The sequence below is a fragment of the Larus michahellis genome, chromosome 6, assembly GCF_964199755.1.
Source record: "Larus michahellis chromosome 6, bLarMic1.1, whole genome shotgun sequence".
NCBI lineage: Eukaryota > Metazoa > Chordata > Aves > Charadriiformes > Laridae > Larus > Larus michahellis.
Window position 1 is genome coordinate 63,892,059 of NC_133901.1, and position 27,252 is coordinate 63,919,310.

The 27,252-nt window shown below is 38.2% G+C and overlaps 1 protein-coding gene across 4 annotated transcripts in view; it reads right to left on the reverse strand.

The window, feature by feature from the left end:
• NRAP (nebulin related anchoring protein) overlaps positions 1-27,252 on the reverse strand; it is a 53,065-nt gene that overhangs the window by 9,520 nt on the left and 16,293 nt on the right. For 2 of the 4 annotated variants that reach the window (XM_074590865.1, XM_074590866.1), the window contains exons 13-34: positions 26,221-26,328; positions 25,420-25,524; positions 22,980-23,078; positions 22,360-22,464; positions 20,664-20,771; positions 19,717-19,818; positions 19,033-19,230; positions 18,716-18,820; positions 16,358-16,456; positions 15,619-15,723; positions 15,039-15,146; positions 14,103-14,414; positions 12,960-13,064; positions 10,691-10,789; positions 8,772-8,876; positions 8,273-8,380; positions 7,379-7,492; positions 4,587-4,784; positions 2,645-2,749; positions 1,525-1,623; positions 634-738; positions 162-269 (exon numbers count right to left, since the gene is read on the reverse strand). In XM_074590865.1, the coding sequence (XP_074446966.1) occupies positions 162-269; positions 634-738; positions 1,525-1,623; positions 2,645-2,749; positions 4,587-4,784; positions 7,379-7,492; positions 8,273-8,380; positions 8,772-8,876; positions 10,691-10,789; positions 12,960-13,064; positions 14,103-14,414; positions 15,039-15,146; positions 15,619-15,723; positions 16,358-16,456; positions 18,716-18,820; positions 19,033-19,230; positions 19,717-19,818; positions 20,664-20,771; positions 22,360-22,464; positions 22,980-23,078; positions 25,420-25,524; positions 26,221-26,328 (2,700 nt within the window). The remainder of the gene's footprint in view (positions 1-161; positions 270-633; positions 739-1,524; positions 1,624-2,644; positions 2,750-4,586; positions 4,785-7,378; positions 7,493-8,272; positions 8,381-8,771; positions 8,877-10,690; positions 10,790-12,959; positions 13,065-14,102; positions 14,415-15,038; positions 15,147-15,618; positions 15,724-16,357; positions 16,457-18,715; positions 18,821-19,032; positions 19,231-19,716; positions 19,819-20,663; positions 20,772-22,359; positions 22,465-22,979; positions 23,079-25,419; positions 25,525-26,220; positions 26,329-27,252) is intronic. The other 2 variants (XM_074590867.1, XM_074590868.1) reach the window with 1 other exon arrangement.

Sequence of the window (27,252 nt, forward strand, 5' to 3'; positions counted from 1 at the left end):
AATTCCCACAAAGAATCTCATTCATAAGTAATATATTCTGTCTCACACTTGTCTCACATGGTTATGGAGTTGCTTTAATTCAGTAAAATCTGCTTTAGACATTGTTTTACATGAAGTTAACAGAAATTAGGCAAGAAGGAAGGTTGAATCATTCAACTCACATCACTGGCAATTTCTCTGGAGGCCCTGGCAGTCTGGAACGGGAGCGCTTCCGTTGTCAGCTTGTAGCCTTGAGCACGTAGATTATGCCAAGATTCCCTGTATTTTGCCTAAAGTAGGAAAAGCACGTGTAGATTGCTGTTTCACTTTTAAATGCACAAAGGAACAAACAAAGGAACCCTCTTTCATTTGTTATTCTGCATTACAGTCTTGTTCTTCATAATCAAAGGATCTTTTTTTAAATTATCTGTGGGAAATCCTACTAACTCAGACAAAACCTGTCTCGTTCTTTATGTAGATTTAATTTACTCACAACCGTATATATGCTAATGGAGATAAATATCAGTACAATCAAATCAGGGAAAGCATAAATAGAATAGATCTAACAAGTACTCTACTTATCCATCTTCCTTGCCACTGCACAATTCATCCTCCATCCCAAATATGTGTAAGAAATACGGAGTAAATTCTTACATCACTGAGGTTGGCTGCATTTATTCTTGCCCGGGTAAACTCGGGCAGATCCAGTGTTGGTGTATAGTGATGCTGACTGTCCTCTCCTGCTGCTTTATACAGGCGCTAGGAAGGAGGTCAAAAAAAGACAATTGCAATTAATTTTCTCTATTGTTTCAATAATATAACAGCAGTTCTTCAGTTATTTATAACAACTATAGTCAGCCAGCACAAAAATCAGCTAAAAATATACCATTGCAATTGCATGTGGCTTTTTTCTGGGCATAAAAAACTCGTACATTAATTTTTATACATATATCATGATGTCAACCCACTACATTCTTAGCCTTGCATTGATATGTTCCCAGCAGGCCAAAAGTGGACCTAAGAACCTTAAGGGCAACACAAACATGTGTTACAAAAAAGGCCAGGCATTTCTGGTAGACTGGCCATATTTTCTAGCTTGGATTTTTCCTCATATTATTACAGATGATTTTGATAATTCGCCTGGGTTTTGTCAATGGGTTTTGTCTTGTTTTTCAAAAATTAGAAAAATGATTCTTGTTGTAGGAACCCTCTAAAGTGGACAGTACTATGCAAATGAGCTGCCTCAAGAACACGCTGCAGACCTGATCTTTCGAGGCTCTGTTTCATGTAAAAAAACACTGATAATGGGACTCTATCTTATGAGCATTATTCAAGTTTTTTAAAAGAAATTTAATTGAAAATGGTAGTAAATGTTTGGAAATAATAAAATGTGATCTATACTGTAAAAAAAGCAGAAATCAGTGATGCTTCCTTTCTTTTTGATGCATTTTGCTTTCAGAACCGGGTTGTCTCTTTCCCACTCCTCCATCGCTATCTCACTGCATTTTAAAAGCATATTTTCTGATTCACGTTAGGAGAGCCTACCTCATTAGCAATCATATTGCTGAATTTTGCATGAAGGAGGCCAGGAGAGTCTGTCACCGAGGTGTACTTGAAGGAATGTGGCTGCTGACGATATTTACTCTGAGTTCACACACAAAGAAAAATGAACAGAATAACTAAATTTTCTTGTCAGATAAGGGACTTTTTCCAATACCAGTGGTCTAGTATCGCTTCCTGCGCTTAAAACTCTACTTTGCAAAGGGTGTGTGTCCATTAACCATTAGACTAATTTACCTTTTGCTACTCTGAATTTGACGCATTCAAGTCTCATAGGGGAAATGAAAATTAAATAAGGAATAAGGTGTGAAAAAATGCCGAATACAGTAACAAGGTTATTTCACCCCTTCGTGTCATTAACTCTGGCCAGTGGAATTACAGCAAAGGTAATCCAATCCAGAGAGGACGTGCTGCACAAGCTTGATGAACTTTTCTGTGGGAAAAATTAGGTTCCACCTGGCCTGTGGTCCTATGCCAGAACTGTGAACAAAAGAACTGCAAGATCACTGCAAGCAGGGATCCAGTCACTGGAACACCACCAGGAAGAGCACTCTTATTTTTCTTAATTTCACATCTATGTAAACATGGGCAATAGATCCAAGATTTGAAACTAGCAGAGACTGTAAGAGACCGCAAGAGAGGAAATAAAAATCCTGTTGGAGAGGGGGAAAACCAACAGCACAAGAAGGCAGCAAGGAAAAAACAGACTGTAAAGCAGGAGCAGAGCTGAGGACAATGTAACGTATTGGACACTCTGCTGGTCAGTCTAATTTTGGAGAAACAGTACAAGGTACTTATTAGACATAGGCACAGCCTTATTTTTACTTGAAAAAGCCCATTTGAAATCTAAAATAAGTAACATAAAAAACAACCCCCTGGGTCTGAAATGCAGGAGAAAAGATTTGCGAAAACAGCTAGCAAAGTCTGAAAAACCTTGAACTCCATCAGATTCACCCATCTGCAGTTAGGACACGAATGGAATGATCAAATGCAAGGGGAGGGAGCCTAGCATTATCCAGTGAGTCACTTTGCCAGCCCAGTTTAATAGAAAGACATCTGGCAAACTCTTGTTTGTAGTGGAGAAATCAAACCCCTCTTTTGTTACCTCGCTGATGAGTTCAGAAGCTTTCTTCTTTCCTTCAATCTCTAGGGCCCCTGGAGTAATACATCCAACTCCTCGCATAAAGTTCATGTCAGACCGGTATAAATTCTAAGGAAAACCAAGCAGAAGTAATTACAAGTTTGCATTTGAGATGCCCTATATTTATTCACCCCAAAATACACAACAACGGTATTCAAATAAATCCATTAAAATTAGTACCTACCACAGAGAGTTCATATACATTACCCTATGTTCTTGTGTTTATGTATGTGTCCGTGTACACACAGCCCTGACAGATCTACAGTACGGATGCGAGATTCCCAAAGTCTCATGAACACCAAATGATACTTGGGCTCCTAACTTTTCTTTGTAACCTTGAAAAAACTTTTCCTAGACACATGAATTTCATTCATATATAATATGTAAATCACAGCTATGTATTATTTATTTATAAATATATGTAAAATAAGACCAGTTTAGAAAACTGTATGAAAATATATTTAAATAAAAGCTGGTAACTTTTTAGTAAGCAGAATTACAGACAAAATACCCTTGCTTTTAAACAGTTCTGAATGGTCAAAATATAAGTAGGGAGCACTAAGGAAAAATAGCACTGAGGCACTGTACAGATTTTGTTTAAATATTTTCTAGACCACCAAACTCGTCAATGACTCACTGTAAATATTACTTTTTTCAAAAGTTAGCAATAGGTTACCGGTAGATACATTCAGACAAATATTATTTCATTTGATGATGAGAATAGTGAGGAGGCGGAGAATCATCTTATTTTCTGCTTCAAAAGAACTATAAATACCAAACAACTAGTAAAGAACAGATACGCCTACTCAATGGATATGTGGAAACTGCTACTGCTTACAGAGGGAAGGACTAGTGTTAGTTAATGAGGCATTTTGGTTCAGCCAACTACTTATAATGGAAATGGACTATGCCTTCATTTTATTCAGCCACCTAGGAGAACAGAAACAGCTCCTCTTCTATTCATGTCTGTCCAGTGCTAATCTCTAGTCTCAAAGGCATCATGGTGTTGTGTACAGGCCATATCCTTTGTGAGTCAGAAGGTAAGAGTCGCTAGAGTCTGGTCCTCACCCCTTGCCAGCTATTAGCACCAGCTGGTAAGAGAGTTGAATTCTGCACTGAGACATGTTGCTGGCAACCAGCATTTCACTCCCAATTCAGAAGAGCGGCTTGGATGGAAACCTGCCTCAGAATTTCTGATTACATGTGTTTTCACCCGAGTTAGGGCAGCACAACTGGCGCGCGATGTTTACACTTGTTTGAACACAGTCTGCTATTTTTAAGACTGTTGGCTGAAAGGGTTAAACTGATATACAGTAGCATTTTGGGTCCAGACTTGTTTTTAAGATACAGCCCCTTCTGAGGTCTTCAGAAGCTACAGACACAGCCTACACTTGAGTTTGTCAGGCATTATCCAGTTAATTTTACTCAAGATTACGCAGAGAACTAAACTCATCCTTCTTAGAATTTCAGCGGTTATGTCTTGGGCCAGAGTTTGTAAGTGTGCTACAAATCAGTTTTTAACAATAAGCACCTTTCTGGCGGAAGTACACATGAATTTCACCCAGATGCAAAGCAACGCAAATACCAGTTGGTAAACAGTTTGCATGGTTAGCAAGATCTTAAAAAGAGTATTGCACCAACAGTGCAAACATCCTCACTTGCAGACACTTCTCTGCCCGGTCATCAAAGACTACTATACTTTATCTCTTGGTATAGCATGATCACACACATTGTAGAAATGCCCAGTAAGATAAATGTATCATTTCTGAATGTAATCAAGAGGGAACAGTTATCGTTTATCCCTCAGCTGCTGCTCAAATATGTACTGTCAGCTGTCATGATTTGGAACAGAACTATCTTGCATCAGGATCAACAGGGAAATATCCCTGGGATGTTTTGCAATTACCTCACTCTGTAGTTTGTATGCATTCTTGGCACACCGCAATCTCACATCATCAGTCAAAGAAGTGTACTGGTGTAGCAGCTGCCTGTATTCTTGTTCACTGACCAAAGACTGGGCTTTCCTGGCATGTACCAAGTTGATCATATCCAGTGGCAGGTGGAAGTGAGTCTTTGTATCCTCAAAACCTTGCTTATATTTCACCTATCAAATTAAAAACAGATCACACAGATATCACAACATGGTAATTAGAATTCAGGTTTTGATCAGAAGAGATATTCTCTGTATTTCTTCCATTTTCCAGCATAAATTATTCTTTTTAAAAGTAAGTTTCCTAACTAGTTTAACTATACTGTGAATGATCAATACTTATAATTAGAGTATGTGGCAGTCTATTCTTCATCAAAACAGTAGCCATCTACATTATACTCAACTAGGCTGAGATATTATTTAATTTTTTTTTATTAAAACTGGATACATTGAATCCGTAAACCTACCAAACTGATAAATGAATTCTTGATTCACTGCATTTCTAGCAAGCACAACAAAAAGGTGAAGCTACTGCCTGAGGATAAAATGCAAACAGCCATATTTACATTAGAATTTGTACAAATGCTCACTCAAAATATTTGCTGGTCTTTATTGATTTGGCCAGTTTCATTTCACAGTTTTAAATGTTATTTTTAGTGCTGGGGTTTTTTCACTTCTTGTCTCTGTCCAGGAAAAAAAAGTCATAGAAATCTTCAAAGAACTTTTTTACTTTTTTTTACATGACATTTCCCTATCAGATTATGCAAATTTGAGATGTTCAGGCTGTTCATCCAGATAATGAACATCCAGAGTTATTGATGATCATCAAACTGACTTAGACTAACCTGACAGATGGATGAATTCTTCAGACACTTATTGTTACCTGTATCAGTCTAAGCATACCATCACACAAGAAAGAATCCCAGTACCAGCCCAGCACTCACTGAAATCCATGAACTCTCCCATCTATATCCACAGTCAGGCTCGTTATGGACAGTTTTGGTAAGAAAATAAATAGTTCTTAGATTATTTATGCGCTTAAAGTCAGCCAAGTATTTCACTGCTTTCTGGCTCAAGCCACAGTGTTCAATATGCACTGAACAGTTACAAATGTTATAGACAATGAACAAATGATGTAATTCTTAGCATATCCCAAGACCAAGTGGGAACCATTCCCCAAGCAAAAAAGTCCAACTTGAAATTCCATAAACTCATTCATGCTTTAGTCATTCAGGAAAACAGCAAATTGAAAATTATCTCTGAATAACTTTGTATCTCTACCAAATTTAATTTAATTCTGTACAAAGACCAAAGTCATGGCAGTCGGGTGAAGTCTCTGGTGACTGGGAAAAGGGAAATATTGCACCCATTTTAAAAAAGGGTGGAAAGGAGGACCCTGGGAACTACCGACCTGTCAGCCAATCTGTGCCTGGGAAGATCATGGAATAGATCCTCCTAGAAGCTATGCTAAGGCACATGGAAGACAGAGAGGTGATTAGAGACAGCCAGCATGGCGTCACCAAGGACAAGTCCTGCCTGACCTACTTATTGGCCTTCTATGATGGAGTGACTCCATCAGCAGACAAGGGGAGAGCTATGGATGTCATCTATCTGGAATTCTGCAAGGCCTTTGACACGGTCCCCCACAACATCCTTCTCTCTAAATTGGAGAGATATGGATTTGATGGGTAGACCGTTCAGTGGATGAGGAATTGGTTGAATGTTTGCATCCAGAGGGTAGTGGTCAACTGCTCAATGTCCAGATGGAGATCGGTGACAAGTGGTGTCCCTCAGGGGTCCGTATTGGGACTAGTACTGTTCAATAATCTTCATCATTGACATAGACAGTGGGATCGAGGGCACCCTCAGCAAGTTTGAGGATGACACTAAGATGAGTAGTGCAGTTGACACGCCTGAGGGACATGATGCCATCCAGAGCAACCTAGACAAGCTTGAGAAGTGGGTCTGCGTGAATCTCATGAGGTTCAACTAGACCAACAGCAAGGTCCTGCACCTGGGTTGGGGCAACCCCCAGTATCAATACAGGCTGGAGGATGAAGGGATTGAGAGTAGCCCTGCCAAGAAGGACTTGTGGGTACTGGTAGATGAAAAGCTGGACATAAGCCAACAATGTGCACTCACAGCCCAGAAGGCCAACTGTATCCTGAGCTGCATCAAAAGAAGTGTGGCCAGCAGGTTGAGGGAGGTAATTCTGCCTCTCTTCTCCACCCTGGTGAGACCCCACCTGGAGTACTGCTCCAATTCTGGAGCCCCTACTACTACATCTCTGGACGTGCTGGAACGTGTCCAGAGAAGGGCCAAAAGGATGATCAGAGGGCTGGAGCACCTCTCCTATCAGGACAGGCTGAGAGAGCTGGGGATGCTCAGCATGTAGAAGGCTCGAGGGAGACCTTATTGCGGCCTTTCAGTACTTAAAGGGGGCTTATAAGAAAGATGGGGATAAACTTTTTAGCAGGGTCTGTTGCAATAAGACAAGGGGTAATGGCTTTAAACTAAAGGAGGGTGGATTTCACTAGACATAAGGAAGAAATTTTTTACAATGAGGGTGGTGAGGCACTGGCCCAGGTTGCCCAGAGAAGTTGTGGATGCCCCATCCCTGTAAACATTCCAGGTCAGGTTGGACAGGGCTCTGAGCAACCTGGTCTAGTTGAAGATGTCCCTGCTCATGGCAGGGGGTTGGACTAGATGACCTTTAAAGGTCCCTTCCAACCCAAACTGTTCTATATTTGATTCTTTCTTATACTTACACCACTCTGCAGCGATGCTGCATGGACTGAATGAGCAATGTGCATATCACCATCCAGGCCACGTGAGCCAACCATCTGTCCTTTCATTTTCTGAAATGCCTCCTTATACTTGTGCTAAAAAGGAAATAAGAATAGAAATGTGAATAAGAGTGAAGAGAAATAAGTATTAGTCAGATTGTTAAAACCTGAATAAAAGGGTTTTCATATTACAGAAAGAGAGCTATGGACAATAAATTCTGTCTATACTCAATACGATAATAAATCTGAATAAAACTTTAGTGGATGCTAGGAAGACCTCACTTGTTCAAACCTTTTAATATTTTGTCCTACTTAGAGAAAAACAAAAAAAATACACCAATGAACACTTACAAATAGCTTGGGCTAGTTACCTGCTATTACACAGGTGGTAGAAGAGAAGAACCTGGTGCAGGTGCTCAGAATCAACCTCTGAGGAGCCTCTTTCACAAAGTCAGAAAGACTGGTCTCCTATGCTTGAAATTAATCTGTGTATCTCTAAAACCTTTAAAGGACACCCAAGACAAACCCCGAACGGTAGAACTTCCTGAATGAGCTCTCTCTTCCAAAGCTTGCCTAGTTAACAGTGCCTGACAGCTCCTGAACAACCCCTGTGATTGTCCAGTCGCTACAGCAGATAAGTTGGTCAACTTTGCTAATGAATGTTTGCTTTCTCAAACCTTCCTTTGCTTAGTTAGCAATAACATGTCATTGTGGCTGCAATTCCAAAAGCACAACTAACTAGACCGAGGCCAGATGTCTCCCAGATGTAGAGTTGGCTGGACATACTGTTTCCATCAAGAGTCACTCAGCAGAGCAGAAACAGTCTGGACTGACTGAAATATCCTACTGGACAATATCAGCAGTAAGTTCACATACATCACTTATGATTTCACCCGAAGCCTTTGCTGCCTGGAAGGGAATGGCATCTAGTTTCAGTTGATAGCCACCATCTTTCATCTTTCCCCAGGACTCCTTATAGCGAATCTAGGAAATATGGAACAGGATTAAAGCAGAGTCGCTGTTCAGAGGGTTGACACTGCAGCATTATTGCTATCCAAGCAATGTTACCACATTAGTTTCATTCCATTCTAATGCAGAGGGCTAACATAAATGAAGATATCAACACAACAGGAATAATCACATAACAAATGTCCATTATATAAATGTATTTGTTTGTTCATTCTTAATCTTTCTAATGTAGGAGAAGTTTGATAAGAAGCTGGATTTCTCATATTACTGCAGAAACATTTAGACCATAGAATGATCGTATACTGGGAAAGAAAAGATATTTAATATGATTTCCTGTGTAGGACAAATAGCAAAATACTACCAACTTTTTCACTTTCCTTTAAAATATTAAAGGTCAGATTTATACCTCACTGATATTCATAGCATTTAACTTGGCCTGAAGGATTTCAGGAAGATCTGTCGTTGGTGTATACTGATGCTTTACACTCTCTCCATGCTCCTTGTACAGCCTCTGAAATAGAAATGAATTTCAGTAGCAAGTACTCACTACACATTCAATCACTAGTTCAGACAAAACCATTAACAAATAGGTTTATGGAAAGCAAAGTCTATAGAAAAGTGACAGCAGCATTAATAAATACAGGCAATTGTATCAGTCAAAAAGTACTAAAAAAATTGTGAGTCTGATACACCTATCAGCTAGAGTATGCTACAGAGGAACTTGAAGTTTGGAGTACCTAAAACAACGTATATGAAAACTCAGATATTTGAATATTAATTTGATAAGACTTCCAACACATGTGAATAGGGAGAGGGAGAATAAATAGCATTTATTAAGGATGTGCAGCCATGAGTGGCCCACCAACATTTTGAAATTCCACAGAAATAAGGGGAGTTGAAGTTCCCCAAACACATCTCTCCAAAGTTGTTCATTTTTAGCAGATAAATATGATGGTAATTATCTGGGCAATTACTCCAAATTTATTTCCAGAGCTAGTTGCAAGGAGGTGCTCAACAGTCAATGGCAAGAGACTAAAAAAAACTCAGAAGGTGACTGATCCCATCATAAAATAGGTATCTACTTGGGCTACTTATATCAGTCCTTGGAGGAAGAGTATAGGGTTGGCCCAGGACTAGTAAACTTTCAGATATCTGCAGACAGGTAAGAGGAGTTCTGTGCAGTTAACTGGAACTTCCCCTACAATGGAGATGCAGAATTCACCTCTTTAACATTATTTTTCTTTCCTAGCTTAGTTTCTTGTATTGACACCATAATTTTCAGATGAGTACAGATAGCCACCATTTTTTTGGCCTTAGATGTGATGTATGTCTGTACCACCTGACTTGCCTTTCCCAGGTTGCATTTCTGCATGAGGGTCTGAGACCCTCTAGATTAGAATGAACCTCTCCATTTCACCCTGCTGCCACTCCCTTTAGCAAGTAAGCCCACTTGTATTTAAGGTCCATAAGAGGAAAATTAATGACAACTCTATGTGCGAAGAAGTAGAGCAGCAGAGAGTTTTTGACTGCAGCTCAGTGAAAGAAAATGACTTATATTTATCCTGCCTGAGATGTAAGCCTTTTGGATCTTATTAATTAAACCAAAGGCATAGACACTATAAGTATTACAATAGCATGTGTTTTACACAAAGTCTTTCATCTTCTTCTTCACTTTAAAAATATCTATTTTCACAATAAAACATCCTCTCATGTTTGAAACTTGTCTTTTTTGAGTGACTTTTGCTTATTATTCTCTTCTGTATTATCCCAGTTAAGTCTACAATATTTTTAAATCGCTCTTCTATTAAAAATAAACACGTTTAAACACCAAACAGCCTCAATTCTTCCCTTTAAGGTTTCCCCTCCTGGATTTCTCTCTCAGCAGGATGACAGTTTGAAATAATTTATTTTTTTCTTCCTTGTCATGCTGCCTTACGTTTTGTTTCCAAAGAATGTGAAGGAACTTAAATTTGAAAGATCTGTTTGAAAAGGGGAAAGAACCCCAAATATGTTCTTTCAACGCATCTCAAAAGGCCAAAAGTCTCTCAAGGTCAAAGGTCAGTCTTACTCCTAAATTTTACTTCTGAAAAAAAATTGGACAGAAAGGCCTTTTTACATGAAACTCCCATTCACTTCAGTGGGATCTCTGTGACTTCCCATTCCAAGTTAGAAACATGCTCTTTGCGAGATGTATCACACCAGAACACAGAAGTTTCATGGTTCCCAAGGATAATCTCAGAGAGAGAGAGAAAGCCAGTGCTTCAATCAGGTCGTTCAAAGAGGATACCACTCTTATAATCATAATGTATATACATTATAACTTACATCCACAGCCTGGTTATAACTAATTCTAGCCTGGATCATCTCAGGAGTGTCTTTAATACTGGTAAACTTCAAAGCATATGGATGCTGACGGTACTTCTTCTGTTGAGCAGAAAAAGATCAAAGCTGTGAATTTTGTGCTGCTCTTTCATGCTATTTGAAAGAGAAAAATCATAGGTTGCTGGAGATTAGAGTGAATTTGTGAACATAATTATTATTCCTCTTTCCTCATCTTTATGTCCTAGGTACTTTCAGATTAATATTTGTTTCAATTTAACAATAACCTTTTGCCGATTAATATTGAAGTATTTCTCCCTAAATATAAGGACAACATTTCAAAAATCAAATTCTGCCTACCTAAATACTCCAGGACTCAGGACTTGAAAATCTTTTTCAGATTACTTCAAATACAGTATGACTGATTATATTTTTTATTTATAGTTTCTTTAAGCAAGAAATTATATACAATTGTAATGTGTTAATAATGGAAACCACTAAACTTATTGTTTCAGGATTTAGGGTTCCTCCTAACACCTATAGCAAATCTGTGCAGCCATTAACACTGTGTCTAATTGTTATGGTATATCTTCTAGGTAATGATATTTATTCTGCTTGCTTGAAAGGACCCATAGTGGCTTCTGAGAGATCTTACACATAAATAATTGAGATGAAGGCTGTTTGATGGCAAAAATGACACCTTTTCCATATGGCCAGGTCACTAAAAGCTTCCCTTCCTGCACAAGTTGTCCCGTATCGACCAATACACTTATATCTTCTCCAGTTAGTGAATACTAAATTTTCCCAATGCCTGTGATGAACTCCCAGGTCAATAAGCATGTTCATGGCTCTTCTGGAAATTGTTTATATCTCAGTGTTCAAATCTAAGGGCATTTCATGCTCCTTTAAATTGAGCTGTGATCCACAGAAGTTTATTTGAGGGGACATCTAGATTCTTTGGGGACTCAAAACTCCTATGTAAAAAACATTAACTCTTAAGGTATTACAAGCTTATGAACAACGCTTGGGTTTCAGAAAGAAATCCCTTAAGAATGGGCAATCTTACTGAGTTTAACGGGGGACAAAAGTGGTTTGCACTTTGTCCTGATCAGCTATCAAGACAAATAAGAGTTGACCAGAACATCTCTACATAAAATTCCTGGAAATTATATTCTGGCAATTGCTTTTTAGCAGTATTACAAGGGATAATCACTGTGTGTATGTAAGAACGGAGAAGGCTTATAGCCACCTAAAATTATTTATTACTCACAAAAAGTTTGAGATGAACAACCTGGCAAGTCAAATTCCTACTCAGCATTTTTCACTACTATAACATCAAAATGGTATACCTATACAGATTCACAGTTACTATTCCAGCAACCAGTGCTGTATTGGTTTTTATGAAGCTACCTTGCTTTACACTAGCTGAGGATCCAGTTTACTGTGTCTAAAAAAATCATGCTTCTTCATTGTAGATGATCGCCTGGGAAAAAAATAGTGTTAGCAACCAGGCCCATGTGAAAGGATGACCATACTTTTCTAGAGACACCACACCAGTGGTTATGCTCTTATTCTCATTGAGTGAATGGACAGATGATTGCAGTATCACCAGCGGTTATCTAAAAAACCACAGTATTCAGTCTCCTGCTGCAGCAGATTTGGCCAGTAGGACTCCCTCTAAAATAACAGGAACAGAATCCTATGAACCTTTTAACCACTTCCACCAGAATCTCCTTTGAAGGCTTCATGGGACTGGCACAAAGGATTCTAGAGTTCACCTTTTTCTGTAAGTGATATTGATTATAGGGAGAAATAAGGGTGAAAACTACTTGGGCTGATAGATGGCTACAGACAGAGATACCTATATGAATTTCAATAGCTAACGTGAATATATATGAAAAAGGAGCAAGGAGGAATGTGTATCTGTTACAAAAGAAGGTTCTGGGTCCAATAACTGCATCTTTTCATCATCTCTCCTGTTTTGCTTCATTAAAAAGGTTGGCTAGTAGGTAGCAATTGAGCACTGTTTGATTGCCATTATTATTCATAATATCATTTGTCACCTACTTTGTTTTTGCAAAGGCTATATGGACTCCTACTGGTGTGTGTTTGGTATCTGGTTTCCCTCTAATTACCAGTCCTATCCCTGGTTTTGAGGGCTTTCATGTGGTATGCCTTTTTCTTTCCCCTTTGAGTGGAAATTATTTTAATTTTATACAGACATTTTGCACGCATTATGCAGCAAATTCTGTTACATGCTGTCATGAAATCTCACCTCACTAATGAGTTCTCCTGCCTTCTTAGCCTGCTCCACATTTAATGACCCAGTGGCTATCCATCCAGCTCCTTTCATCCAGTTCAAATCTGCTCTGTATCGGTTCTGACAAAGAAAAAAAAAGTCCTATTGTTGGTGTTCATACACTTAAAATGCCATTAAAGGATTCAGACATCTCAGGAACAACAACCAAGTCAAATTAGTGCCTGCTTTTGTTTTATTCACTATTGCACAGTTGCAAGGAAAGCAAAAAAAAATATAGAATGACATAGAGGTATCAGGACCCACTAGCACTTGTGCAATAAGCTTTGCAAGGTAATTTTTAGAAGTGGTCTACACCTTACTGTCATTTGCAGTTTTTACTCTAACGTGGCAAAACTTCAGTTTTATCATACATAGTGCTCTGTTTAAATGATCATTAATGACTTGCAATGATAAGAAAATGATACTTAGTGTTTCCCAGTCCTTTTGTTATACTGGAAGGAAAGCATGTTGGTTTGGTTTTTCCATGTGTCTTTAAGGAGGAAGAGTACAGGATTACTTCTCACTTTCCCCACAACATCTCTCCTACCAAGTTTACTGAATTCTGAAAGCTTATACAAGCACTACAGACAGGTTTCTCAAAGATGACAGAAGGGTTTCAGCACCTATACCTCAACAAGACCTGTACACATATCTAAGTCTCCTTGAAAAGTTCTGACTTAAAACCTCAGAATGGAAAGTCTGACTTACAGTAACCATTTACTGTATCGGACAGTTCATCTGATGGTTACAGCTGAGCATGTGGTCTCCATATGGAATTTTATCACCATAAATTGTTTAACCTCCTTGCACATTAGGTAAAAAAATAATTGTATATCATATATGAATTCTAGTGTTTTATTAACATTTGAAGTAGGCTTTGAAGAAGCCATGCTTATAAACAGGATTATAACTCCCCTCAAAAACACTACACACCTTTACTCTCTTGAGTAAATAAGTGGTCAATATTTACTGCTTTAATATTAGCTGTTCAATAGTTGAAAAATTAGGTGTATAAATATGTCATGCCATTAAAAGCATAAACATCTGAAGAAACTCAGCCCTAAGTGTCTGAAGGGGTTGAACGAAAGGGTGTTGAAATACATTAAGCTCTGGACTTACATCACTTTGCAGTCCGTAGGCCCACTTGGCCCATGCCACTTTCATGTCAGTAGGCAGGGCTGTGTAGTGATGGAGAGCTGTCTTGTATCCTCTGTCTGTGGCCAAATTCTGGGCCTTTTTGGCATGGACAAGGTTAACCATATCCATGGAGACCTGAAACTGATTCTTTGTGTCCTCAAATGCCTTCTTGTACTCCAGATCGCTCTGCAACTTTGACATTTGAAGCGAATGAGCCATCTGCGAATCTTCCTCCACAGCTTTTACTCCAATTAGCTTACCCTTCGTCTTCTCATAACCTTCCTTATATTTAATCTGTGAAGAAAAATATAGACTATAAGTAAATGATCTAAGCTGCCAAACTGACAGCTCTGCTAGTAGTGAAGAAATGGTCTATCAGTATTGTGACATGCTTGGTCCTTGATACAAACAAGTAAAAAGTCCATTTGCGAAAGAGAACTGGAATACCTTAGAAATTAGCAAGTGTTTATAAAGAATAAACCCTTTCTCTGTAATAATATGTTCACAAAAAGCTGTAAGAAATGTTTTCAGTTCTTTCTAGGAAAAACAACATTCTTTAAGCACTTAAGTCAGAAGGTTCTGTCAGGAATTTTCTGGCCAGGCATAGATGTATTAAGTTACGATGTTTCACAGGAGATTTCCACTTCATTGTGAGTTCTAAAATTCACCCTCAGGTCAAAATGAGAATAGGAAAACACAGTCAGCATGTGGGGGAAAACTCTGAATTGCTGAGAGGAAACCTTCTGACCAATTATGGAATGCCAACCACCAGACAACTCCTTCATTTCTCCTTAGCTTGAATCGAGTGAGGGTGGCTCAGGGCACTGAGACATATGTGACACATCCCCAACGCTCTGGTAGCAATCTGGAATGTCAGCTCTTCTAAGAATAAAGAAGGCTGATGGAGTCCATACTCACATCACTTGCCAGATCCCTCTTTGCCTTAGCTGTCAAGAATGACAAAGCATCCAGACGAAGCACAAATCCTTTTTCCTTCAGTTTCTCCCAGCTACTCTTGTAGAGTTTCTAAAGAGATGACAATAACACAGTTTCTATTACTATCAATATATTCTATTTGTTTTATAGTCACAATGAAAGCTTGTAACATCAGACCAGCGCACGCTCCATGCCCAGCAACCATATGTCTAAGGATCAGATCCTGGTGTCTTCACTTACATACTGTAACTGTGGATACTGTAGATACTGTAACCCCATTATCTCACTGGTTCCAGTGAAACTGTCAACATGCCACTCATCTGGAAGCATGTGGAAAACACACAGCTTCAAACTCTAAAAGTGACAAGTCTTCAGAACAGCAGATGTGACTAGTATTTAATTAAGAGCAAGTAATTAAATTCAGATATAAATTTTTTACATCTAAAACATTTGGACCTTCTCAGAGAAGGAACGTAACTTTTACCTACAGAATAAACATTTCAACAGCAGCTGTAACTATTCAGAGGAGTGAGGGAATGCAAACCTCTGCCTCACACAGTACCTCACTGATATTGGCAGCATTTGCTTTGGCCAGTATGAAGACAGGATCGTCTTTGCTGATCGTGTACTGATGAAGATACTGCTCTTTTCCTGACCTGTAGGCAACCTGTCCACAAAAAGCAAAGCATGTTTAACAAGCAGTTGTCTGTGTTTAGTGTTGGAGGAATACTGATTAAAACACCACAAATATTCAAGGATTTGTTAGGGTTAATTTATTTGGTGAGTTAGCCTTCAGCATCACGACTTTTTTCAACAAATCTGAATTTACAAGCTGACCCACCCGCTAGTAGTTTGGTCCGCCAAACTACTCATGGTATCTTGTTCACTGCCTCCAAGAGGTAACAGTTCTGTATACCATTTATCACTTTAGGGTGCCAAGAGTCTAACAGCAAACGTGTTTATAAAATTCAGAAATTTCTCACAGAGTCTGAATGCTAAGTGTCCCCCCTTCACCTTCAAGACCACTAGTTTATGGTTTTACTTAGGTACACAGCACCTACTATAGGATATTCCCATTGGGGTTTGATTTTTGTTGTTGTTGTTCTAGTTCAGAGAATTCAATGAGAGAATTCATCAAATAAACAAATAAAACCCCTCAGAAATAAATCTCAAGAAATTTCATATATTGAAAGATTTCATGACTAGGTTCTCTTCCACCACCACCTCAATGCACATATCTCAGGAATCACCACATTATGAGTAAGCTACTTGCACAGAGAAAAATTCAATCAAAGACTCACGTCACTTTGCAGTTCCTGGCTCTTCTTGGCGTGCTTGATCTGAGAACTGTCAGCCACACTGGTGAACTTCAGAGCATCAGCCTTCTGTCTGTATTTTTTCTACATCAAATTAAAGCAGGTTACACAAAAGATTCTACAATATTTACCTTCCCCAAAAAATGTAGTGCTTTGAAAAAGTACATGACTAATAGAGCCCAAAGTACCTTGTAAATTCCCCAGACAGTTTTAGCACAGGTACCAACAAAATAAGTTTCCAAATACTACCCAGTGCTCGTATTTTCTGCTGGGAGGACCCCAGTGGCAAGGCGGGTAGTGCAACAGTATGCCAAATGCATCGTTGCTGACACTGCAAGCATGAATACTCTTTGGTGCCAGATGTACTAGCTACACATCTTACAAGATCTAGGTTGCACACCAACCAGTGAGTGTCCTTCACAAGCTGGGTGTAACTTAAGTCAAGAGCTCATGAGCTACACAGTCAATATCACTATCTCATTTTCTCACATGAAACTTCTCAAGCACTTACACATGTTTTTCAAATCACTGAACATATGTTACTGAGATAATTTTAAATTATTAAGCTATTTCTCAATTATCAATTAAATTACAGCAGGCAATTTCAGTGTCCTGAAAGTAACTTAAACTCAAAACCTTCACCGTCATCTCCCAGTTCTTTTCAAAGCAGAGCTCAGCATAGACACTGCAGTCAAGCCTTCCTGGGAGCAACAGCTATGAGAGTCCTCCACAAGGCTCAAGTCTTGGATGTAGGAAAAAACATTGTGCTCCATTCATCCTCTGCTACAGTACTACTATAAAATCTATTTGAACTGACAAATCTGCATAGAGTCTAACATTTCTAGTTTGGAAACTCAGACTGCCCTTACTTTTATTCCATCTTACTTTTTGTTTTACATCCAACACACACCAAAGTGAACAGAAAACTTTCGTTGACTTCCTCAGGCTTTGGATCAGGCCTGTTTTGAATTAATGTCTCTGCCTGAGCCTTTTGCATCACTTATTTAAAAGCAAGTTAAGCAACTCTTTCTATCTTTGAGACAGTACAAGGAAATGCAGCACCCTATTTCAAGACCACAGGATGACAGGGGAGACCAAGCAAACACTTCTTGTATACTTTAGTCAAATTCTTATTCTAATAGTTCAACCATGAAGCAGGGCATTCCACCTAGCAAGGGTGTAAATGCATTTTTTCATTATCTAGCATTTCAGGGGAGAAATCCTTCTGTTTGAACTGATGGGTGAACAGATCAGTTTACACTGCCTCTGCTAGGGAAACACAAAATAGAAGTTAAACAAGCATGCAGCACTTCAAAGAGGTGCTCATCGCTTTATTTTAGGAACCTGGAAGGGAGGGAGGCAGATTAGAAACAGCATGTTTTGTCACATTGCATGGAACACAATGTAGTGACATTCTGCAAAGAAATGACAAAATGCCAGGATCTGTATGGCAATAGAGATCTCTAAAATAATATCCACCAGTCGCCAGTTTAAGTGACTGTCAGACATCTCTTGGCCTCACACAGCACTGCAATGAAGAGGCAGATCATTATGGATTAAATATTTGTGGAAGTGATTATTACTACAGCATACCACAGCAGCGGATGTCAGTCTATCTCTAGCAAGACACTGGATCTGAGAGTAGCTGCTCTTCTTTTGTTTCTAAGATGTATTTTCTCCCCTTGCAGGAGCAATGAGAGGATGTCAGAGACCCAAAGTATCAGAGAGTGTGATCTCCAGTAACTAGCTGGCTTCTGTTCCTTCCTCCAGCACTAAGTGGGATTTTATCCTTCATGTCAAAACTTCCCCTAATTTATTCTTCTCTCTGCCCTCTAGTTTTCCTAGCACTAGTGAGACAACCCAACCATAGCTAAGCAGCTAAGGAAGTGTACTTCCATAAGGTTAATGGCAGTGTGAAGCCATGAATTAATCAAGGGAAAGCAATGAAAACCAGCACAAGTTGAAGTTGCCAGTAAAGTCACAGCCCTTATTTGCTGAAGACCAAAGAAATTTCCAAACATGGCTAACAAATACGTAATTTTTCAGCACTGTTCCTTAAAACTCTATGCGCTTCATGTAGCATGTATCATAGGAATTTGATTCCTTTCAATGGTAGTCTGCAAAATGGGCAGGTGAGTGAAAAGAGATGGCTGCACAATTATAGGGACTTTGCTCCAAAAACTTGACAGAAATCAATAATCATATAATGGGAACACGTACTCTTAACCTCTAACCCAGGATTTTCTGTATTTGGAATTCCTTACCTATTCCACATAATGTAGTGGAGTAAGCGTGCATAAGCCTTTGAATAAAAACAGGTAGAAGCCTGAGCACTTTGCTTACCTCACTGACCAAATCTCCTGCCTTTTTGGCTTGTTGTATATTAAGACTTCCTTCTGTGATACATCCAGCTCCTTTCATCCATGTCAGATCTGCCCTGTATCGAAGCTGTAGAGCAAAATGACATTTATTGGCATGGGGAACAGAGGCACGATGTTTGCATGTGAACATGTGCACACCTTCCAGTTTCAAAGACATTTTAAAAAGTCTTAGTGCAAATCAAACAGCGTCCATATAAAATAAGAAATAATGTAAAACTCAAGAAGTCTATAAACACTGATACTACTTGTAACAGTTAAGCTGAGTATATATTATCTTACATCACTCTGAAGACCATAGGCCTTCTTTGCCCATTTGGTCTTCATATCTTCTGGAACCACTGTGTATTCATGGAGTCTCTTTCTATAATCTAGGTCACTAGCAAGCGCCTGGGCCTTCTTAGCATGTCTCAGGTTTACCATATCCATAGGCAGATGGAAATGGGTCTTACTCTCCTCAAAACCCTTTTTATACGCGATCTAGAAATAGAAGGAATGAAAATAAGTTGTCTGTATCAGTGTATTGTAAAGCCAAAACTATCTTCAATCTCCACTCTTGTTTGGGTCCTTATGCAGATTAGGCAAAAACCACATGTAGAAATTAGTTCCTATGAGGGATGAACAAAATAGATGGAAGGATGAGTTTTGCAGACTCTAGAGACTCTTCTCTATTACAGTACATCTTACTTTTGACATACTTTTATCTGCTTGAAAGTTTTATGAAGAAGTGTTTATATTGGGGTTCTAATAGGATGTTATTTTCCTGCCCCAAAATAAGGACCGTCAACACAAAATTCTGTATGAGAACAAAAATACTGTGCAATCACTGCAGATTAACCAATTTTTGTTAAATGCTTCCAAGAATTTCTTCAAGTGAAAGCAGTAACAGTGGTAGATCACATATTGTTGCTGAAAGATTAATAATTATGAAAAACACCTTTTGAGTAAAAGAAAGAAATAATTTACCTCACTACTCATCTTGGCTACCTGCAGAGAGTGCAAAAGTCTTGAATCTTTGGTTCCAATTGCTTTTCCTTTTGTTTTTTCATATTCTTCTTTATATTTAATCTGTGAAAAAAAAATAGTTTAAGTCAAAGAACATTTCCAGTTACCCACGAGATAAGCAATATATTTTTCACCAGCAATTTGGATGGTCAAAATTTACAAGGTCTTAGTCTGATTCTCACTTTCTCACTTCAGATTTCCCAGATTTTCTCAGAAATTTCCAAAGGTATACCAGGTTGACTTCATTTATGTTGTCTTTAACCTCATTCTTTAAGGCTTGTTTCTCTGAGGGGATATGCTTATAAACTTAAAGTGTTCTGATTAGCTAAATTATCTTGCTCTTAAAGCCAAAGATAAGAAATCCATCATGTAAAATCCAAGCAAGGAATTCAAGATTTCGTTTTTTTAATGAGGTGGGATTTCGGAATCACCTTCATGGCTGAACAGTTTCCAGCTGCTGGAAAAGTTTCCTTCCTGCCTCTCCACAGGTTAAGAATCATGAGATAATTCGTTTAAAAAGAGTTCATTTGAAAATTTTTTTCTACACATGTGTTTATGTTAAAGAAGCAGACTAAAGAAATATGCATTCTACTTGCAGTGGATGATAACAGCCTTTTTGAGGCTATAAACAATTCAAACCACTGAATTTTACTATGGGAGGATTGAGCCATTGATATTTTGCAAATTTTGCTTCCTTCTGTACACTTGTATTTAAAAAAAAATAATTTTCAGAGAGTAAAAATTCATAGCAGAGTCTGAGAAAGTTTCCAATTGCTCATCAGCCATTGAGAAAGATGAACAGCCAAACGCAGGACTTAAAAATCCAGATGAAGTGAGCTAAACTTTATTTCCCTGTGCTACAGCAACTTATATAAAGAATAATTCCTAGGTAATTAAATACAACATACATCACTGGCAAGATCCCTTGAAGCTTTGGCAGCAAGTAAAGGCAGAGAATCAAGTTTCATTTCAAAGCTCCGGCCCTTACTCTTCTCCCAGCCTTCTTTGTACTTAATCTGAGAAAGAAAAGACAGCAACATGTCACTAACACATAAACACACAAGATCTTCAAATGAACACAAAAATAACTAAGAGCAAAACAGAAGTATACATATGCTCAGTCCCCAAACTGGAACCTTTTTAAGTCACGGTTCATTATCGTTTTGAGCTAATTGAGTCAAGAATTTTATTCTTGGCGTTTACAGGCACTTTAAATCCCCGAACATGCACCAATAGCTTTCAGTTTTAAACAGGCGTGGGGGAGGGAAGGTTTTTCAGAAGTAACTGTGGTTATGTCTGCATACGCAAATACTGTAGATCAATAGGAGCTGATCTATAGGGCGGAACAGCTGGTGCTCAGAATCAGACATCACACTACTCGTTTCAGGATTTTTCTTCCTCCCCCTGTCAAACTACAGCTAGTCAGGTCCCATGCACTGAATGCCTATTTGTAGCTGCAGTTCTTTATGTGAGCTGCTGGAGAGCATCTTTCAGTTTGGTTTCTTTCAAAAGGAATCCAGCTCATGTGCTCTCAGACCACCCCATAATGTGAAGCAAAGCTCAGTGAAGCAACCCTTATGATCAGGAGATTTGCTTCAAAAGCACACTCATGAGCCACACGATATGACAAATGCAGATGAAATGCATGAGAATCATAAGCTTAACTTCTGAAAGTTAATGGAAGTTAAAGTACTAGTTGTTTAAGCTCTTTTTTAAGGTTCCACTTGAAATTCTGTTAGAGCAGGATCAAGTATGCCTTCATGCATACTATGCATGCACCTAATGAAGTACCCAGGAAGCCACGATTTCTGTATTTGGCTTTTCGTGTGGTTATATTTTACCAGTATCTAACAATGAGTATGCAGCCCTACACATTATAGCAACAAAGAGTATTGCTTCACAATACTCCACCAACGTAATTCAAATGAAACTTAGAGGAAGAACACAGGTATGAATATGCCAGGAAAAACTTGCAGTAATGCCAACTCAAAACACTGAAAATTTATGAAGCTCGCTTAAAAATAACAGTCACACCAGTAGTAAGTCTGAAGGTTTTTTCTGGGTTTGCATTTATTTGTCCTGTTGGGCTTTTTTCCTCCAAAACTATCTACAAGAATGGAAGCTTGAAAAGTACTTTAAAAAATTAAATAAAAATTAAACTTTTCCTGCAAATGCTTGATTTTCACACCCAGGTGTCTACGTAAATCACTACCTATTGTCATGAATTATGAATGGCAACAACAGTGGGCTTGATCCAAGCTCACTGAAGTCACTGTGTTTCTTTCCATTGACTTCAGTGGGACATGAGTTATTAGAACTGTGCAAATGTTGGTTCTTCATACAACTACCACCTCAGAAGCAGTTAATTTTGTGAAGCGAACACTGATTTACTAAACAAATTCAAATCATCTGAAAAGGTCTTAAAAGAAAAGTCTAGCAGTTTCACCATACTTGAGATTGTATCCCTACCTATTCTGTTTACCATACCTTGTTCTGTAAAGACCGATAATAAATGCCAAATGATTTCAGAAGTGGTGTCAGCATCTTTACATTAATTTCTGTCTATTAATATGAATACCAATATTTCCACATCACTTGGCTTACCTCACTGTATAACTCAGCATTGGCTTTTGCCTTGACTAACTGAGGTACGTCCTGCGGTAGAGTGTAATTTGTTTTTGTCTTCTCATACTGGGCTCGGTAGTTCGACTGCCATATATTGAAAAAGTCAACAAGAAACCCAGTTATTTTATATCATTAAAAATATGACCGTTACACAGATTGACCGCTGTTGAATTTCAGGCTATTAGTGCCATATGTTACAGATACACTCACAGCTATGGCTGACATAAATACAAGGGCAATAAGGCAATTATGACTTTTACCTAGGTGCTAGGAAGTAGAATAATTATTCTGTAATAGAACAGTTACTGACTGTCTAAAAGTAGAAAATACCTGATTAACAAAACATGCATTAATAAATACACAGAAGACAAATCCCTAAAAAAGCACACTAATACAACTCTTCACAATGAGGAAAATGTTAAATCTACTGGTATGCTTTTCACATTTTTGGAAGTGATTTCATTCAATTTGTATTCTTGTTTTGGTTGTAAATCTGGTGATGAACGATCAACAATAAAAACAGTGAAGTGCTACAAATGCTATGAAATAAAATTATCTCATAATTCTAATAAACAATGATGGCTGATGACAAAACTTACATCACTGAGCTGCTGCGCATTTATTTTGGCTTGAGCAATTTGCGGAGTGCTAGCAACAGAGCTGTACTTCACCTTGTCTATGCTTTGCCTGTAGTTTACCTAATTTAAAATAAAATTAAAAAAAAAGATTTAATAAAGGAAGAAATATTCAGACTGGAAAATGAGAGACTGAGTAGACAAAGTTTTGTTAGCTAATACACTGGATAAATCATTACTTAAACCATAATAAATAGAGGTGAGGAAAAACGCCAGGGTCTCTTGGATGAGATCTGAGTTAATGCTCTGAAAATTTCCTAGTCTGAGGTCACAGTTTTTATTCCACTTTGAAAATTAACTTCACTTATAACTCCGTCCCCTCAAAACCATAAATTCTTAAAAAGTTGCAATTTCAGCTTGTCCCCAAAGCATTCCTGCAAAACTGATATCCTTAACCATCACTCAGAATATTTTTATCTTTATCAGACTGTCTCTATAAAGGAACACTGTAACTGTCCATTAAGAGGTCTGCCCATTGTAATGCTCTGCAGACCAAAGGAACTCTCTTACACTTTGGTTTTACTGAGTTTTAGTGTAATAATTAAATTAATCACAGAATTTCCCCGTGTGGTAAGAGTTTTGTGTGGGTGATGAGAGAAGAAAAATATATATTTATAGTAAAAAAAAGTCATTTTAAGATCAGCCATTGAAAGTATTGGAGCCCACTAAATTCCTAACACATTATCACGGTAGCAGGAATAATAAGCTATAAAATAAATATATTAAACCCCAAAATCATGCAAGATGAAAAAATCATGGAGAAGCTTTCTGTCAAACCTGCTGCTGCCAAAGGACTCAGTGCTACACTGCAGGACGCAACTATTATTCTCTATAGGCCTTAATTAGTACTAACTGCAGTTAATCACCACTTTGCAAATATTGCACAGTTTAAAACTAGTTTCTTAAGAATACTTTTTTTTTTCCCCAGTAAAGTGGAATATATTTCTAGAGACTTTGAGTTACTGAAATCATTTTAATGTGGACCTTCTTACCTCAGGTATCCTCATATAAACTTTGTTCTTTCTGCCACAATGAGAAAAACTGGGAAAAAAGGCTTGAATTCTCTCACAAGTCCAAAACGATCAAGATATTTAAAACAGTTTATTTACTTCTTTACAGAGAGAATTTTACTTCCACAGAAAGGGATCATTTCTTTTTAACTGAAACTCGGTATTTATTGCTACTTGTGATTACTTAGCGTGTGAGAGAGTTGTATTCTTAGAGAGTTGATGTTGGTTATCAGTGAGCAGACGAACCCTGGGACTGATTCAAAACTACTGGATGATGATTGTGACTAGTGCAACCGAGTCTCTGTGGCCAATTGATTTACATGCTCCAAAACCAGATGCTGACTATGAATTATGGAGCCACAGGTAGTGCTGAAATGTTTGGGTAGAACTAATTTGTACATTTTGGACACGAATTTATGCTTACTTCAAACTCTTTAAGGATACAACGGTCTCACACAGTAAGCAATCAAACAATGAACTACATTTTTAAGCTTTTTCAAAGACAAAGCTGAAATTACTGCTCAAGAGGCAATAGTGCACCTTAAAGTATATCAAGTACTTTTTCAAAAACATCAGGTTTCTTAATTCTACCTCTTCATGCTACCATCTTTTTCTTGGAAGAGGTACTTAGGACCAGATAAATTTCATATAATGTTAATGGCCTCTCTTATACACATCTTAGGTAGTCAGAAATGCTCTGCAGAGGCGCTGCTCTCTTCCTGTTGATTTTATAAATAATGCCTGGTGACTGTGCTCCTAACTAAAGCACAGGTTAAGTTCCCAATGGTACATGAGACCAATCAAGCCTCTAACGCTTGTGAAAGGTGAAAGCACGGTATCCTCTACAGTCTGGTGTCCTTCATTTAGCTGCAGAGCACATATAACCACAGCAGTACACAAATTTCTTCACATTGTTCCATCAGTAGCCCAACCCCAAGCACAGGGGGCACCTCTTGCACAGACCACAGGCATAAGGAAGGTTACGTGGCCAATTAGTTCCCCTTCAAAGGTGAACATCTATTTTCAGGGAATTCCCAAAGGATGACAAGCCTGTTTAAGTCTCCCTGTCCTTTCAGTGCTTGATGCTGCTGTTGAAGCTGCCCAGGATGGTGAGATGTTTTGCAGCACAGACTAGGGATGGGGCAGAACTCACTCATTCCACATCACCGTACAATCTGTGCTGAACTCAACCCCTTGACAGGAGGTGGCAGCACTTTCTATTCCTCTGAGCTGTCCTGACTCCCTGCACTTTTTTGCTTTAACTTTGTTATCACTAGCTGTTTTCTCCCATGATTAAATCATCATTTGACACAAGTAATCTACCACAATCTCTCCTACAGAGAGATGATGAGCCATGCAAGTCATAGAAAAAAAAAACCCATAAAATTATTTACATCTTTCAAAGGGACCAACTTCCTTGTTGTCTGATATGAAGGAGTGAGAGTAGCTGGGTAATTGTAGTCAACACCGTCATGTTTGTAGTCAGATTTATAGGCTATCTGAAACACAGGGAGAACAAAAAAAAAATTTTTTTTTTTTAAGCTGTCATTTGTTTGAATAATTATCAGTCAAGAGGAAAGGAGAAACAATAATATTAATATTAAATGCAGGAAACAAAGTAAGTTCAATGTCATGAGTGACAAAGAAAATGAAATTATTTGCATAGTTTAGCCACTAATTGATTCTTTTTCAGCTCCTCAATTAATCCAATGCCAACAGTGGGAGCATTAACTTAACTTCCACCTATGACACATCTCTTTTATCTTTCTGCTTAGTTCTCAAGCTTCTTACAGATTTGTAAATAATGTACTTGAAGGAATGGTATGTAACAAAATAGCTTCTTGACTAACCCAGTAAATTAAATTGGAATCTAGAAATCTTCATTAAAGACTGTTTTTTCAGCAAAGGTCTGACCCTGGGGGTGGTGGCAAGCAACCTTCAGCATCCTACTGATCTCAAAGAAAACTGAAGGAGCTCAGTATGTTGCCAGATCACTGAATTTGCTTATTTTAACTTCTTCCACACAGTGAGCTATAAATCAGTACAAAAGGGTTCCCAGAATTTCCCCTCTTCTCAACATATTTATCCTTCAGATCTCCAGTACAATATGATCTAAAGTTTTCTATCAACTTAATTCTGGAAAAACTTACAAACAAGAAAGCACAACCATACAAGTGTGATTAAAAATGACTTACATCGCTTGCCAGGCTGCCAACTTTCATGGCATGTAGCATTCGCTTGTCCATGCCAATACCTACATAATGACCTTTCATCTGGTTCTGGTAGGTTTCTTTGTATTTAAGCTGTATAAAAAAAACCCAAAAATACTCAGAGAAAATATATTTAGTTTTTCTATGGATTTCCATAGGTTATAGCAGTGAGACAAATTATTACAACTGTGGTCTACTAGTGTTTCCCCACTACAGAAACTCATGAGTCCACAAAAATCTTGGTGCTTAAAAAAAATAAAAACTAAAACCCTCTGCGATTTTCCCATTTTAAAAGATGTCATTTACATATTCTTCATATCACCTGGATGCCACATACAGGAGATACCTCCACATTCTATTGCTGCATATTATTTCATCAGAAATAACTACTAGAAAGAAGTTGCAGGGAAGCATTATTTGTACATTAACAAATGAACACATAATCATCTACCAAAACTGGACTGTTTTGGTGAGGCTTTCACCAAGCCCAGAGTAGGGAATTTGACAAGAAGATAAATTAACCATTCTATCATCTCATCTGTGTGGCAAAAGATTTACTCCTCCTGGATTTCAGAGAACGATAGCAAGCAGTATAAAGCAAAATTATACTTCAGTATCATGAGATACAAGCAATATAATTATTAATATTGATTACGTTCACACAGTAAACATGTTCCTCTAACATTAACTCAGGTAAAGTATCTTCTGCCTATTTTCCCAGTCAGGAAATGGATATACACAATGAGATAAATAACAATTATCATAGGTAACAGTAACAGCTGACAGCTACTTGTCCATATTAGCAGTCCATCATAAGTGACCTCTCCTTCATACATCATAATAGTTCTTTTCATAATCCTATACAAAATGAGCCCCAGCTATCCATCAGGACAGATGAGGGCAGGTGCTGTACAGACATGAGTTAAAATCAGTTATAATCAAATTCCCAGCACATGCTTATCTGAAAAACACACACAGATGACTTGCAATTCTGGCAGCTACCAGGTTAAGCAACCC